At 36.8% G+C, this 18198-nt stretch overlaps 1 protein-coding gene across 1 annotated transcript in view; it reads right to left on the bottom strand.

Moving 5' to 3' along the window:
- Positions 1-12487: 12487 nt before the first annotated feature.
- LOC139729709 (uncharacterized) overlaps positions 12488-18198 on the bottom strand; it is a 50007-nt gene continuing 44296 nt past the window's right edge. The window contains exons 13-14 of the mRNA XM_071640639.1: positions 16078-16275; positions 12488-15148 (exon numbers count right to left, since the gene is read on the bottom strand). Of these exons, the coding sequence (XP_071496740.1) occupies positions 15056-15148; positions 16078-16275 (291 nt within the window). The 3' untranslated portion in view covers positions 12488-15055. The remainder of the gene's footprint in view (positions 15149-16077; positions 16276-18198) is intronic.

The following is an 18198-nucleotide window of genomic DNA, read 5'->3' as shown; positions in this document are numbered from 1 at the left end:
GTAGTACGCAGTGGAGCCCAACGGCGGCCATTTTAGGATGCAAGCCGCTGGATCGTCCGGCGCGTATATCACGAGGCCGTATAGAGAAAATTCTGCCTCCCTTTCATTTTCTTCTTTTTACGGGGCATACAAGGTTTCAGATGCATGTAGGACCTTGTTATATCATACAGAAGCATAATTTCTACTTAAGTATGATATAAAATTGAAGAAACGCCTTTTTTGTTCCAAACTGTTGTCCCTCAAAGTTCGAGCTAATGAAAGTATGTGCAGGCCTAACTAAAACGTACTCACAAAGCGCTTCTTAAGTCTCCCCCTCTCCCTCTCCCTCTCTCCCCCTCCCTCTCTCTTCTCTCTCTCTCCCAATCTCTCTCCCTCTCTCTCTCTCTCTCTCTCTCTCTTACCGGGCCCTGTTGGCTGTAGACCCTATGTAATATTATTCGAATGGTATGAATATCGATTCCAATAATCATATTTTAGGTCGTTCTCTTCTTTTGATAATGTATATAGTATATACCATTGGTATACAATACTATTATTCTCCCCAGACTCTATTTAAGGAACGCAATTTCCTAATATAACGAACTGAATTTTCCTTATCATATTTTAGTCATAACAAAGAGTTATTTTCATATTTATATGTTTCATGGTCAATCTGCACACATAGTAGTAAAGAGGTTAGTGTTGATCGTTTGGGTGATGCCTGTCTCCCGGCGCTCCCCCCCCCCCCAAAAAAAAAAGAAAAAGAAATAATGTTTTGGCAGCCTTTCTGTACAAAGGCTGCAATGATAGAAAAGATATGACCTGTATTGATTATTATAGGGATGAGGGTTTGAGGGGTGACCCCTCCCCCCTCTGGCGAGCAGGGTCCGCTTGAACAAGGAAATGAGGAAAATAGAAATAAAAAACCTTAAAAAAAAACAACAACAACACCAAAATCTCCAAATGCAAGAGAAGAGTTAATGTTTGAAAATATATGTAAACCACAAAAAAAAAACTACAACAAACTACAACTGTCACAAGTTGATTCCCCGGGTATTGCCCCCCCCCCCCCCCTCCCCCGTTTCCCCCTTCATCGGCGTTATAGCTGAAAATCTTGACTCCAAGAAACGACTGGGAGAGATAATTTCATGAGAGCGAGTCAGGTAGGAACCATGGACGTCCCGTTTACTGGCGGGAGGACTGGTCTGGAAGGGTTTTCAAATCCCTTTTTTCCCCAAGAACCAGATGATGGATTTTAAGATGATTTTGATCAGTAAAAAACCGTGGAACAATTACAGATTATACCCTTCTTTTTACTGGTTGCATTTCTCGTGATCCTATTGTGAGAATAACTCTGAGATCGTAATATCTATATCACCATATACACACCATTCCAACTGCTGGTTTTAAAATTACCATTGAGCGCTATACATCCACCCCATAGACTCACATGGTGAAGACGCATAATAAGAGGTGACAGATGTACAATGATTTACCTCTTCATATTTTATCAATAGAATAATTTTTCTCATTTTTGATTGAAAATATTTGAGTGTGTGTTTCGAAAATATTCCATGAAAAGTGTGTACCCAGATTTGAATTTCAATAACAAATGCAAAAGCTTTCTTGTGTTAGAGGGGGTATTCCCATCCCACACCTTCTGACCGTCTCGACTCATTGTGTGCATGATCAAGAGTTTCAAACAAATTTTGATCTGTAGATGAGAAAATCACCGAACAATCACAGACTTCAGCCTATTTCTGGGCTCTTTGATTATAGACAACCGACAAAAATGGTACTATACTAATTTCATTTCAAAATTTCCATATCATTTCACCAAGAGTACATCCTAAAAGACATAACTGACATATTCCGCAACACAAATACCAAAAGGATGATGCTGAACTTGGTAAATATAGGTCAGAGCAAGTCAGTTGCATAGGCACAAGGAATATAAAAGACAACACTTTCGCATGCTGATGGTTGATTCATATGCGTCAACTTGGCAAAAATACAAAAGTGAAAAAGAGTCTGCTCTTACCAGTTTTGAACCATTCATAAAAATTTCATTACGGATCTGTTTTATTTTGTCCACGGAATATATTTCATCATGGGGATAATTAGTCTATACGTGAAAAAAAACATGGGCGACTTGAAAACATGAATGACGAAACTGAAATTCTGTCCACGGCTCAAACTGTGTAACTGAAGGTGGAAGAAAGAGAAGAAGGAAGAGGAGGAGGAAGAGGAGGAGGGGGGGAAGAGGAGGAGGAAGAGGAGAAGAAGAAATTGAAGAAGAAGGAGAAGAAGAAGAAGAAGAAGAAGAAGGAGGAGGAGGAGAATAAGATGAAGAGAGAGAGAAAAGGGGGTCAGAGGGAGAGGGAGAGAAGAGGAGGGAGAGAAAGTGCCCTTGATATTAAAATTATGAGCACCCCACATCATTCTGTACTATAAGCACTACTTTGCTTAGGACACAAGTAGGCTTGCATACGGTAATAAATTAGCTGGCGAACATTGATGGATTATAGATTGGAAAGTTAAAAACATTATTCTTCAACTCCATTTCATAATTAGGCAGGAATTCTACTTCTATATGCCATAATAAGGTCCTGAATTCATCCTGTATGCCCCATGAAATGAAACGGAGGCAGAAATACGCCCTCTATCGATCACCTGGCGGTTTGCATCCTAAAATGGCGACCGAGCCCGCTCATTGCGTACTACGCAAAATCGGGAGAGTGTTCCCTCTTAGCAGGGAGGTGGAAGCCCCTCTCTTCCACCTCCCTGCTCTTAGCGCACTGCGTGCGCTTCTATACTCTTTGGTGTGCACTTAAAATGACCCTGAGCAATGGACCTGGCTACCACCTGTCCCGAGCTCTGCTGCAAGGCACATGAATGCTTTATCAATTATTCATGTGGATTGCCCTGAGCACTGCTAGTCTGAATTCTTGACACAGGGTGAAATGCATGCACATGAAAGAAGTAAGCACATGTTTCCATGTGCTTGCACACACCACATTTCAGAATGAACAAAGACTAGCTGCGATAGTGGAATTCCTCATGAAGCATTCCAATCCTGGTCATTGTCCACGACCATCGTCTGGGTATCAACAACAGCGTCGAGTTTAAAAAGATTATCCTCGCGTTCGCACAGGAATTCCGGGTCTGTGATTGGTCGAAATCTGTCGCAAGACGCGGCGTGTCGCATTGCGTAGTATCCATTGGCTGCTGACTCAATGCTGTGAGTTCAAAAACTATGTATCAGATAAAAGTGTCATTGATATGAGTAATAGCTGAATAGTGTACAATTGAGTTGGAGGTAATTTGAAAATGAAAGCCTATATTAGTTTCATGAAATCCATGATTTTTTTAAATGTTAGGTTCCAGATTGTGATCGAATTTTCACTCTCTATAAACTTTACACAGGAACCAATGATGTGTATGTGAGTGTGCACCAAAGAGTATAGAGCGCACGCAGTGCGCTAAGAGGGAACACTCTCCCGATTTTACACGTAAACGGGCGTAGTACGCAGTGGAGCCCAACGGCGGCCATTTTAGGATGCAAGCCGCTGGATCGTCCGGCGCGTATATCACGAGGCCGTATAGAGAAAATTCTGCCTCCCTTTCATTTTCTTCTTTTTACGGGGCATACAAGGTTTCAGATGCATGTAGGACCTTGTTATATCATACAGAAGCATAATTTCTACTTAAGTATGATATAAAATTGAAGAAACGCCTTTTTTGTTCCAAACTGTTGTCCCTCAAAGTTCGAGCTAATGAAAGGAGGAGGAGGAGAATAAGATGAAGAGAGAGAGAAAAGGGGGTCAGAGGGAGAGGGAGAGAAGAGGAGGGAGAGAAAGTGCCCTTGATATTAAAATTATGAGCACCCCACATCATTCTGTACTATAAGCACTACTTTGCTTAGGACACAAGTAGGCTTGCATACGGTAATAAATTAGCTGGCGAACATTGATGGATTATAGATTGGAAAGTTAAAAACATTATTCTTCAACTCCATTTCATAATTAGGCAGGAATTCTACTTCTATATGCCATAATAAGGTCCTGAATTCATCCTGTATGCCCCATGAAATGAAACGGAGGCAGAAATACGCCCTCTATCGATCACCTGGCGGTTTGCATCCTAAAATGGCGACCGAGCCCGCTCATTGCGTACTACGCAAAATCGGGAGAGTGTTCCCTCTTAGCAGGGAGGTGGAAGCCCCTCTCTTCCACCTCCCTGCTCTTAGCGCACTGCGTGCGCTTCTATACTCTTTGGTGTGCACTTAAAATGACCCTGAGCAATGGACCTGGCTACCACCTGTCCCGAGCTCTGCTGCAAGGCACATGAATGCTTTATCAATTATTCATGTGGATTGCCCTGAGCACTGCTAGTCTGAATTCTTGACACAGGGTGAAATGCATGCACATGAAAGAAGTAAGCACATGTTTCCATGTGCTTGCACACACCACATTTCAGAATGAACAAAGACTAGCTGCGATAGTGGAATTCCTCATGAAGCATTCCAATCCTGGTCATTGTCCACGACCATCGTCTGGGTATCAACAACACACTCCACGCGTGTTCATTCACTACCCCACTTCCGGTAGGAAAACATAATTTGCCTTGTTTTCAGCAGGAAAATTCACAACCTTAAAAATGGTGCCCCTCTTCGTTTTTTAATTGATCATACTCGCTCAAGTTTCACGATTGTGAAATCGAAGAAATTACGGAGATCAATTTTCAATACCAGTCAGGAACTAGCAAAACATCAAACTATGATCTAAAAGCTTCTTGAACACTGGCAAAATAATCGTTTACTTTGATGATAAAATGGACTACTATATTAATTGAGATCAAAAATAGGGAAATTAGGTATCAAATTAATGAGCATAATCAGCTCTATAACCTATCCAACCATCCTGGGTCAAACAATGCACTGCGAAAGCTATGAAAGCTGTTGTTGCGACCTCTGCAAAAACTCTTGCAAAGTATCGCGAAATCTCGTCAGTCTCAAGGGCACAAACTGCGCAAACGTGATTCTGAATAAAACTGTCGTTCGTGCCTCATTATCGCACGCGCTGCGGACTGACTGACTGTAAAGCATAGAATCAAGGAAGCACATTAACCGGGGGGCCAAAAGCTAAAAACAGAGGTCGAGTTGCACTCTCTCTACAAACTAAGTAGACCATGCTTATTTTCAAGTTTTTATTGTAACAAACAACATTCCACTGGTCTACCTCAAAAAATTTGTTGCGAAAGCCTCCAAATCCAAGATGGCGTCCAAGATGGCCGCCATATTTACTGAATTTGTTATTTGAATGATAGAATTTGATAGAAACATCAAATTTCAACAAATGTGACGTCATATGAAAGAGAATAAAATTTTCTACAAGTTGATACCATTTCTGTGGGTTATTGTGATAACTGGATTGAGATTTTAAGGAAAAAACACTCATTTTTTGATATTTTTCTGAAAAAAGGAAAATCATGAAAATGCTTGATTCAGCATAAATCAGAGAAAGACTGAAGGATTATCTTGAAACGTTTCAAGAATTTTGTTTGACATATAATTAATATTTGGAGAAAATTAGGGGTCAGTACTATTTTTGGTTCAGGAGTTATAATGTCTCAAACTTGAAAACTCACTACGTAAGAATGGCCACTTTAGTTGTAACCAAGACCTTGTTGGTCATAAAAAAAGTCTGTGCGCGCCAAGACTACTACACTGGCCACTGGCACTGACCACTGGCACTGGCGCTGGTAGCAGCGCCAGTAGTGCGTGTAGTAGTCTTGGCAAATGCAGACTTTTCTTTGACAAACAAGGGTTTGTGCCTGCAAACTAACTTTTCATATCAAGTGGTAGCTCAGGTGATACTGATCGCTATTATTTCAAAGTAGATTGTTCTGAAGCAGATGAGATGAAGCAAACAAAATTTCAAATAGAGGTAATAGCTTGAAATTTGGCACCAATCTTGTTATAGATAGTTTAAGACACAATTTAGATCAACCGCTCAAAAAAAAAAATCAAGATGACAACCATCAAAGTTGACATAGTGTATTGCGCCAAATTAAATGTATCATTTCGATTTTGATACAATTTTGTCTGTTGTGATATCTTAAACGGTCTTAGGTTTTTATGGACACATTTTTAAGACCAGTGATATTCTACTCTCCGAAAAAGAAAAAACTGACAAATCGAGTGGAAGTTTTTACTTTTGATGTGAGGAATGAATAACAGAAAACGGTGAATTTAGAGTGAAATTGGAGTGACTTTTGAGTGAAAATGTTCATTTTCACTCATTTTAGAGTGACCTTAGGCAGGGCTCCACACTAACTTTTATTTTTGGTGGCCCAAAGGCAAATATCCGACCTTTTTTGGTGGCCCGATCAGGCCACCAAATTCTTCATTTCTGACATTTTGGTGGCCCACCGGACCAACGTAGTGTCGAGCCCTGCCTTTGAATAGGGATCACTCGTCACTCTTCGAGTGATCTCGAGGTCACTCTGAAATAAATGAAAATGAACATTTTCACTCTCGAGTGATCCTGATATTTAGTATGGGAAAGCATCTACCAATGGCATAAGTTCAGATCAATTGTGACACTATAACCCACATGAAATCAGCCCAAAAACAATCTGATAACAGTAAATACAGTTTCAGCATTCTTATTTGTAAATGGGGAATATACAGCACGAATAATCAATTCGGAAAATTTTATTCGAACAATATACTGAAAAGTAATTTCGCACAACACATTTAAGAGCAAAGTTGAGAAATTGCCGCCATGTCGGATTTTTTATTTTTTTTTTTTTTTGGCGGGGGGGGGGGGGGAGGGTTCGGAACAGAAGGGCTTTCAAGGACATCTACGGATCAGACATTATTACACAATTATACCATCATCATTCACGTTTCTACAACAGCAGAGTAACATACAAGTAAAAAAGCATATAGTATCTTTGATACAGAAGCATTTCTTTTTTTATGAAAGATTGGGCCTTACCCAAACACTGGAATGAGCTCCACCCCCCCCCCCCCCAAAAAAAAGACCCTCAATATGGTTTACAATAGTACAATATCGTTCGGATGTATAGAAACATGTAATAGACAGAAAGATAAGAAGATTAGAAATATATATCAAATTATAAGTTATAAGTTGAGATTTAACTTTGACGCAACACACTTAAGGTATTGTTTGCCATTGGGAGAGATATCACATTCGATTTATGTGCAGGTTAGTTGTATTACAAAACATTCTACCATGTAAAAAAATCATAATAAAGCCTAAAACATACGAAGATATCACCATATCTTTTCAAGAAACCATAACCATGATAACTGTTAACAATTTAGTATTTGAATTTGAATTTGAATTTGAATTATGTAAAAAAAAAACATTCTTATCAGATCTATTTAGTACATCTAACAATATACTGATTTAAGTTTGTACATTAGTTGTTCTATTCTTAACTCACAGTTTAGAACTAGCTTGAGGAATTAAGTAAAGCTGGATTTTTGTTTTACGTGCACTAATGGGAAATAATGCCTTGAACAACAACCTCGATTAATTACCGCCATCTTGAATTTTGTGTGGATACTGTTTTTATCGCTAATTATTACACATTGGAAAAATTTGTGCCAATTCCAAGCTCCTATCTCTTTTTGGAAATACTTTCTGTTCAATCTTATCTGCCTCAGAACAATCTACTATGATGAAATGCTACAGTAATAGCGACCAGCGTCACCTACCACTTGGCATGAAAAGTTAGTTTGCATGCAGGTACTTGCAAGTCACTAGACCATTACAGTATTACATGTGACCATGTAAACACATTGTATACAAAATTTATAATGCATGAATACATTTTTTTTCAAGTTTTAGATGTTAACTTGTGAACAGTGTATGATATTGCCTGTAATTCCAGAAATATGAATTATGTCTCAATCTCAGTAAATCTCAATCTCAATCGCAGGTGTCAAAATAATTCTTCAGTTCTTCTTTGATAAATACTAAATCATGCATTTTTAAATTTCTTCTTTTTTTTCAAAACAATATAAAAATATGGATCCCCCCCCGAAAAAGAGAAGCAAATAACCCCCCCCCCCCCCAATTTATCACAATACACAGCTAAAGTGGTATCAACTTTTAGGAAGTTTTGCTCTCCTTCATATGACATCAAATTTGTTGCAATCCAATGTCTCTATCAAATTTTATGTTTGAAATGTTAAATTCAATAAAAATGGCGGCCCTATTGTACTTTGGAGGTTTTTGCAACAAATCTACTGAAGTGTACTTACGGAACATTGCTTAGTATGCTTAATATTATGTATGGTTTTGTTTATAGAGAGAGTGGAACTCGAAAAGTAAGCACGATCTTGGATTTGACCCTCTGTGACGTCTTTGGGAACAGATGCGTGCAAATACATATTATGTAAAATGGGATTTCAAGTTTGAGACATTATAACTCCTGAACCAAATACAATACTGACCTCCAAATATTGATTATATGGGTAAGATTGTAATTTCTGCATGGTTTTCATAAACATTTTTAATTTAATTTTTTTGTAACTTTTTAGAGAAATATTCATGGTCCATTCTCAAAAAAAAATGTCTCCATAAAAACCTAAGATGGTTTGAAATAGCATTAAAATGTTCAGAATATATAAAAACCATATAAATAGACACCAAAACAGACAAAATTGTATAAAAATCGAAATGATACATTTACTTTGGCGCAATACACTATGTCAGCTTTGATGGCCTGCAATCTTGAATTTTTTGAGTGATTGATCCAAATTTTGTTTTAAACTTTCTATAGCAAGGTTATTTCAAGCTTCTACCTCTATTTGAAAGATATTTTTTGCTTCATCTCATCTGCTTCAGAACAATCTACTTTGAAATAATAGCAATCAGCGTCACCTGAGCTACCACTTGGTATGAAAAGTTAGTTTCAGGCACAAACCCTTGTTTGTCAAAGAAAATTCTGCGTTTGCCAAGACTACTACACGCACCACTGGCACTGCTACAGGCGTCAGTGCCAGTGGTGCGTGTAGTAGTCTAGGCGCGCGCATGCTTTTTTTACGACCAATAAAGTCTTGTCACAACTAAAGTGGTCATTTTTACATAGTGAGTTTTCAAGTTTGAGACATTGTAACTCCTGAACCAAAAACGGTACTGACCCCTAATTTTCTCCAAATATCAATTATATGTCAAACAAAATTCTTGAGATGTTTCAAGATAATCCTTCAGTCTTTCTTTGATTTATGATGAATCAAGCATTTTCATGATTTTCTTTTTTTCAGAAAAATACCAAAAAATGAGTGTTTTTTCCATAAAATCTCAATCCAGTTATCACAACAACCCACAAAAATGGTATCAACTTGTAGAAAATTTTGTTCTCTTTCATATGACATCAAATTTGTTGAAATCTGATGTTTCAATCAAATTCTATCTTTCAAATAACAAATTCAGTAAATATGGCGGCCATCTTGGACGCCATCTTGGATTTGGAGGCTTTCGCAACAAATTTTTTGAGGTAGACCAGTGGAATGTTGTTTGTTACAATAAAAACTTGAAAATAAGCATGGTCTACTTAGTTTGTAGAGAGAGTGCAACTCACTCGTTAAGTAAGCGACTTTTTGGGGTTTGGCCCTCCGGTTAGATGCCACACAAGCGAATTTGCTACCTGACACTGTTTGATAGGGCCTATACATTCATTTATATGCATATCCATCCCTTCCCCTCCAACAAATCGACGAACACATACACACTAACACACATTTCAAAAAGGCTTGCAGAGACACTCATTTCATTTTCATCGTTATATACAAGATGGATCGTCAATCCGGACCTCAGCACAGTGGTCTTGTATTTACAATTCAGCATTACTCACTTCTGAACTTACCCAAGACAAAATTCGCGATACATGTACTTAATAAAAAATGAAAAAGCAAAAACACATTGACCAATAGATCTGTGAAAATATCTGTAAAATTTTACACACGATAACTGAAGTTATAACAGCTTCACTATCACTGAATCAATTACCAATTAATCATCCCCGCCACATAAAGTGTAAATGTACTGTTATTTGCATAACACACGCATACTGGCAATTTATCTTTTTTTTTTCAATTCAATTCATTTTATGCTCTGAGTGGAGGGTAACAACAAACATACTGCCCTCTACCTCTTTCTTCATTGGAACTCTGCTAAAGAGCTTCCTTACAATCTGTTTAACACTGTTGAACATCTTTCACGACAAAAACAAAACTTTCCATAAAAGTGCTCGGATGAATCCTGCAACATGTCGCCATCAACCATGCCACCTGTTTTACAAATGAAAAAACAAACAAACAACAACAACAACAACAACAACAACAACCACTAATTGCAACTGAGAGAAAGAGATCATATAAGGACAAAAAAAAAAAAATGAAATGCAGATAATATAGCTTGAAAATATTTCCAAAATAAACATGACGCTTTCTCCATGAGTGTACACTGGGACTGTAAATCACAAATTCAATTTCTCGACAGGAATACCATAATTTTCATGCGAATTTGGTGTGCTACCTAAGAACAGTATGAATTTGATGTGCATGATATTTTATGCTTATTTATAAATTGTACATCTCGGGCACCTTTGTAAGAGTATGAATTGCTAATGAAGGCTTCAAGTCAATCTACATTTTATCATGAAGTGGCATATCAAAAGGTAGCGGATATCAGTTATAACTATATAAGTTCACGTCGTATCCCATGTAAAACAAAGCATTTCAAAAGAAAACGGAGACCAATATCTAAGACTCTTGAAATTGCATCACATGTATGGATCAATTAAAAGATAATATGTAACTTTTCCTAAAGTCAGTTGTGTTTAGCATGTCCATACCAAGGTGAAAAAATTGACCTGATAGACCATCCAAATTACTGTTACAATGTATACCATACTGCAATTCATGCACACAGTTTTGAACCAAATTTGCATTTTATGAAGCTATTATACATGTCTGTTAAAATGTCCTTTAATTGGCACATCCCATTAATTATGCACTACAAATTTATGCTTGTTGGGCATAGAAAATGTCTGGTGGAATTGATTGGTCAATCTTTCCTTTGTTGTTATGCCTTCCTGCACTTTTTATTACAATGACAAAGCCACCTGATTTTCCAAGATCAGCATTCTTAATACTAGTACAAGTGTAGTACTCTTATGTCACACATCAATCCAGTTGTAAGAAGCAATATTTACAAAGCAAACAATTGATCTTTTACTGTTCATACAAAAATAAAACAATTTCCTAATATTTAAACATTTGATTAACATCTTTTTCTCTGGAAATGTCACAAATTTTGATCAAAACTGGAGGAGAAAAAAAGAGTACTACCTCCATACATGGAATGCATGAGATGAAAACTTAATCAATTCTTCAATGACATGGATATGATTTACCTTCAAAATTCAGCATTCAAGTTCAACTTGCTCTAAGACTAAAATAAGTATTTTGTTTTACATGACACAGTGATATAGGTTGAATCACTTTCTTTCTTTGTTCCAGTTCAGTCAGCAATCTTCAGAGAGATCTTAGAGACATGTAAAATGCAGAATGAAAAGAATCTCAACAAAACTCTGCTTACTCTCACAATACCACTGTTTTCTTTATAATACTGTAAAACATGATATATTCGCGGCATGAAATTTTCGCGAATTGGAGCTGACAGCCTTTTTCGTGACATGAAATTTTCGCGAAGTGCCACTGGCGTTCAATACATATAGTGTAAACAAGAACTTTCGCGTGCATTTTGATATCGCGAATCTTGGCGCTCGCGAAATTCGCGAAATTAAAGTGCACACGAAAATTCCTCGTTTTACAATAGAACATATTGTTGGCTGAGAACCAGAAAGGCTTTAACCCAATTTTGGGGGTTACTGAGTTATTGGTATCATGTTGTAAAGCTCGATCTCCTCTAAATTACAGAGTGTAATTTTCAAAATATATTCATTTTCACTAAAATGTTACAAATTAAGCCCACAAGGGTGCTATCTTACCCTATAATTGGAACATTGGTTATAATTCCAACCATTTTTGATTATCAAAATAAACCTTTTATTTCATGAAAATTGATTGTTTTGTGTTTTTTTCTATGCTCAAAACTTAGAATGTGATAGTGCCATTCTGGTTCTCAGCTGATGATATTGTATCTATTAGAAATATGTTTCAGCATGTAGCATGCAAAGTGGCAAATGGACAAGAAAAAGGATTTGCTACTTCCACTTTTGCATTACACATAATTTAAACTAAAGCTGGACTGGCAACACTTCTCAGCACTATTCATGCTGAGAGCATTTTTTTAAACATGAATGAAATATCACTTCAAGCATTATTATATACTGTATGTTCTTTCCTTGCTGATAACAAGTTTTATATCTATAATTCTTTATCCTATGTCCCACCCCCCCCCCCAAAAAAAAAAATACAAATGGAGTTTCTGTAATAATAAGCTTAAAAGTAGTGAATCAATCAAAATTTCAGGGTATAAAACCATAACTTATTACCTACATCCTGCAGAAAACCCCACCCCCCAGTTTGCATCAGTGGTCACAGAGAAATGGGGATCTTTACAAAGCATGTCTCTTCCTTCCAACTTTTGTAAGGAAATACATTTACCATATGACTACAAATCTTACAAATACCAGGTTATTCATTGTGTTCTATGACAAAAATTTCCTTTGAAAAAGTGACTGTATGTTTCTTTTCATTTTCAACTAAAGAAATTAATAATGCCTTGGGCACCACTTCATGGCGGAGGCATAAAAATGGACAACATCAAATAGGATGCAGATTTCTGAGTTTTGCAAACACTAGTAACACATGAAAATGAATAATTAAAGAAAAATATGAAATTATTGACAAAGTTTGAATTCATTTGTTAGTTGCCCTGTAAGTTGTGAGCAAAATATTTTCATTCATATGGATGCCAAAAGCATCGACGTGCTACACTTGGGAGAAATGGACTCAAGAAATGCATTTCATGTATGAAGATTCATATTTCTCAATGACCACTGAACCAAATTGAATGGGGTTTTCTAAAAGATGTACATAACAAGTTATAGTTCCATACTCTGAAAAAGCATTTAGATTGTTTAACTATTTTGAAAGTTATAGATGCGGAAAGTCCGAATGTATTTTTCATTTTTTTATTTATCTATTTTTTTTTTTTTTTTGGGGGGGGGGGCCCATACTGTATAGCACAAAGCTGCATTTTTTGCATTTTGTATATCAAGGATACACATAGTGATAACATGTTTCAATTAAAAATTCTAAATAGCACATAACCACCTTTTTTTACATTGTACTTTACAGAATGTCTGTCTTATGGAATGATACTCTTCTCTTCAGTACTCTTCAAAAAAGAAAATCAAGGGATTCTGATGTAAAAGCTGTGATAGCCTAGAACTATTTTCAAATGCAAAGTAAATAGGTCTCATAGGTGCATAACAAATGTATGAAAGAATATGTGATGAATGTGATGACTGAAAATACTGAATAAAATACAATTATTCAGACACAATGGAACAAAAACTCTAATCCAAACTTACTATGTGGCCTCTCAGATTTCAATCAAAACTTTGTATACATTTCTGTAGTACTGTTTGTCCAAATCTCCATTTTCAATTTCAACAACATATAAGTTTGATGTACTGTCCAATTCAAAGGAGCTATTTTCAAAGGATTCACATAATGATTCACTGTGTTTTCCTACGCTTCTTTCAAGACCAAGGGTGTACCAACACTTTGACATCATGCCTACTTTCTACACAGCTATGTATCTCAGCAACCGCCCAATATCAAATCTCTGCTAAGTAGGGTATTATTCTTGGTGATATTGGTTTGATCCATTATTTGTTTGTCCATGTGTTGCCAACTTTATGCAAAATGTTCAGAATGGATCTGGATGGTATTTTCAGGGAAAGTCAGAATAATGATATTCTAAGATTTTGAAACCCGTCTACACTGCTGCTAACATAATACTTTTTTCCGAGATGTCTGATCAAGAAATACACTAGAGACAACCTCATGGCAACTGCAAAGACATCACAAAATTTGATCCAGACACCTGCAATGCTTTTTGTATAGTGATGTAATTCTGAGTTTATAAAAAATAAACAAACAAACAAATTGCTCCAACTAATGTCAGACCTTTGGGGAAATGGGCTGCCGAGGCAGAGGTTTCTACAGTAGGACCTGTCCATACTCCTGAATATCTATATGTTATAATGACTGTACATTCTTACATGGCTGCATCTTACTTTTCACTTGTGCCAAATAAAGTACATAATTTTATACATACGTGTATCTATATCTAATACATAATAAGCAAGTACACCAATACAGAAGTACATATGCATCCCACAAGTGAATCTGGCACAGATAAAAGAACAACTTGTAAGATATAACAATTTATAAACTATGCAAGTATTAACAAACTTTTTAATCTTAATGATCAATGCACCCGTCCACCTGATATTAATTTACTAATATGTAATCATATTGTCTTTGCTTCAATAAAGCAATGATGGAATTGGGCTAATGCCAATGTTCATGTACGAAACTACTGTCCCTTGTCACATTCAATGTCAACCCCCCAAAAAAATAAAAATAAGAAGAATAGAATAAAACAAAAACATTAGATCATTTTAGATTCTCTGGGTGTAAATGCTACCAATGTATCAAAAGTGTGACTGGTATTTTCCTAGAGAAGCTGTCAATTAACAAGAAACGGAGGTATATGGGTATGAAGACATTCGATACATAACAATTGAATGCTACCTCAACAGTACTTCTGGTTGAAAATCACCTCTGGATTACCTCTTTTTACTCTGTTCTTCATTTTTTTGCACTGATTTTATGATATGGATTGAATATTAACAGAGCCAACTGACGAGCGACCTCATAGTTCAAGATGGACTCCTACTTTTCTCTTTTTACACTTTTCTTTATACATTTCTTTAAAAAAATCTTGTTTATGCTATAGATTGAATATAAACTAGGCAACTGAATGGAGAACTTTCATCTTTCACCCTCGACATGATTTTCGGTAACTCCGTTGATGCCATTTACAGGACCAGCCTCACCATCAACAACTGCCGAATCAGGAACATTCTACATATGCAAGATAAAAATAACGACAAAAAAATTGCATGTTTCATTCTACATATACCTTAGTCACTTCCTATAACATCTTGTGTGCACAAAGGACATCATGAAGTAGCACATCCTACAGACCCAGTAACATGGGCACACCACACAATAGGAAGTAAGCGGCCCGACTTGGGACATATAAGGAAATCCTCTTAACGAATCACATACAGCTTCATATGCAGCACACACAGAGCCAGGGAATCTCGCCGGGAGTTAACCATTACTTCTGTGCACTTATTTGCTGATGGGCAATTCTATCCTAGCAGGCCTGAACTACCCATGGTTTTCAAATCTATCTTGGTGGGCAGTGAATGAAGGTCAATTCAACAGCGTGAACCTAGCGAGTAATTGGCATGAAAAACAAAAAGAACAAAAAAACTGAAAGAAGAATTTCATCAATTTAATAGCGTGAACCTCGTCTCCCCACACTACAGGGGTATTTACATTCCAGTGCTATCCCATACTCAAAATGATTTTACTCAAGAGTACAATCAAACAGACAATGATAGAAGTCTCAGTCATTAGAATTGGACTAAAGCCAGGAAGCTGTGGATATACAGAGTTTGATAAATTTCATACAACATAATTGACCACAACCAGACAGGCAAATTAGATGAGGCAATGATATCACCATCTTGCAATGCTTGCATGGATTTCTTCACAAAACTGTTATGAATTACCTTTCCCTCTAAAGTCCCCATTACTAATTTTGTGACAATACTGTAACAATTTGGTCAGAAGGATAAATAATATTCTTATCAAATTAGTTTCAAATATACAAGTTTCAGTATATTTTTGTGGGCTGGCCTTTGCTCCCTACTGATTCTCAAATTCCCACAAACTTTCTACACAACCCACCACGTTACCAATAGAATCTTCAATGAACTCACAGTTTTCTCTCTCTGTCTCCTTTCTCTCTCCAGCTGAAAGGTAGACACGGTGAAGGCCCCGAGACCACGATGGGTGATGAGAGGATTAGCCCTGGGCTGGATCAGGCGTGCCAGACCCACAGGTTTCTCCAGCTCCCGTCTCCGGCTCTCCTGCTTCCGCTTCGCTTCTTCCGCCAGCGACAGCTTCTCAGCGGCAGCCTGTCCAAGTGTGGAAGAAAAGCAGATGGGTATGCCCATAAACTACAACAAGACATTTTTTTTTTTTTTTTTGACGGGGGGGGGGGGGGGGGGGGGGGGGAGGGGGTCCCTCCTTATGATCCTGGTGGGATCATGTTGTGACAGTATTCTAATTTTAAATCTAGTTTTGCTGAATACCCTACCACTCTGCTTGTTAGATTTTGATCTATTTATTACCTCCAACTTGCACATTGTCATGGGGAGAAACCACACTTAAATCCCCATTCTGTTCAAGGAAAAACATAATGAGCCAGTGGATTCTGGTAGACCCTTCCCTTCTTGGTCCTTCTTATCCCAAGTGACATTCTTACAAGTGGAAATTTCTGTCATTTACTTTCGTTGCTTAGGAACATCCAATCTTTCTTTATTTGTTAAAAAAAAAAAAAAAATATATATATATATATATATAAATATATATCTATATCTCTTTACAGAGTGAATCTCCTCTTTAACTAGTAAACCTAAACAACATCACTACACACACACATGTAGTACACATGATGTATGTTTTGCACATTTTTCCCCAAGGCTGTCCTATTTTCAAGCTATTTGCTTATTGATGACAGCCTTCTGCATTCAAATCTTAATACATGTACCAAATTTAGTCAGATCATTTATTTCACTATCTGAGTAGCTCCCAATCGACATGTTTTCTTTTTCTTTTTTTTCAATGTTGTCCACTGTACACATAGTCATTGAAAACAACCACTTCATTCACTAGTATTTTCCATATCTAAATAATACAAAATTATTGTAAAGTAGAATTAAGGATTTGAACATGAAGGTGAAATGTCATAAACAGATACAAATACAAACAAAAGCATAGCAAGAGTACAATACATACACACCTGCACCAACAAGCACATATGAATACACTTAACCCGTTGAGGATGAGTCCCTAGTATACTCAGGCTAGCATCTATGGGAAATGCGTGTTGTAGCAAAATCAAACCGTCCTCAACGGGTTAATATACAAATCATTTGAGCTTCATGAAATCACCATGAGTTGAAATAGCATTAACTAGTAACCAAAGGAACATGGAGGGAACTTTAAAAAAAGCAGAGCTTGTACAATTAACAATATCCCTGAGTGAAAAAAAAGTATTTGCATTCATGCATATATAAAATAAACAAATGGGCATTCATATTTAGAAGAGATAAGAGGAAGAGGTACAAGTAAAGCAATGGGACATGATGACACACACACTCACATTCAAACAAACACAGACAGACATAGAAACATCCATGAAAACCTGAGCAAATAAACGACACAGGAAAAAAGGGTCATGAGATGAGGAAGGCATGTCAGTACAGCTTTCCTATTATTAATATATGAGAAATGAAGACATTCACTTAATTAAAGAATGCTTAGGAAAATTAACATCCTCTCATTACAAAAACTAAAACTTATCAAAATTACTGTGCATGCCTCTGATGAAGAAAACACAGCTCGTCTTTCCTTTACAGATCAGTGTAAGACTATAACGTCCTCTGAGTGAAGATTTACACCAATCAGCAAAATCACTGACATCACAATCAAATTTCATTTCTGGAATATTGTCACTCATCTCTTTCACAACTGATTCGTTGTACAATCAGTTATCAAGATCAGTCATGTATGTTTCAGGATTGTAAACAACATGTAGAGAATCATTGTCATCCAGTGCGGTGAATGGGAAATTACAAAAATTATTCATTTTGTAAATAAGTTGTATCAACTATTAATCAAAGTCCAAAACGCTATCAAACATTACTGTTGCTGGCAAAAAACTGCTGACACCCTGACAGCCACGTAGACATTAATTGACCCATGACAAAACAAGAACACCACAGAAAATATTAAACAGAATAATGATACAGTAGGAACAGAGAGAGGGATAAGCA

This window comes from Diadema antillarum, unplaced genomic scaffold, assembly GCF_040938485.1.
Source record: "Diadema antillarum isolate AM-2024a unplaced genomic scaffold, OU_Dant_1.0 seq00000250_RagTag, whole genome shotgun sequence".
Taxonomy (NCBI): domain Eukaryota; kingdom Metazoa; phylum Echinodermata; class Echinoidea; order Diadematoida; family Diadematidae; genus Diadema; species Diadema antillarum.
This window is presented reverse-complemented; position numbering and strand designations above follow the sequence as displayed.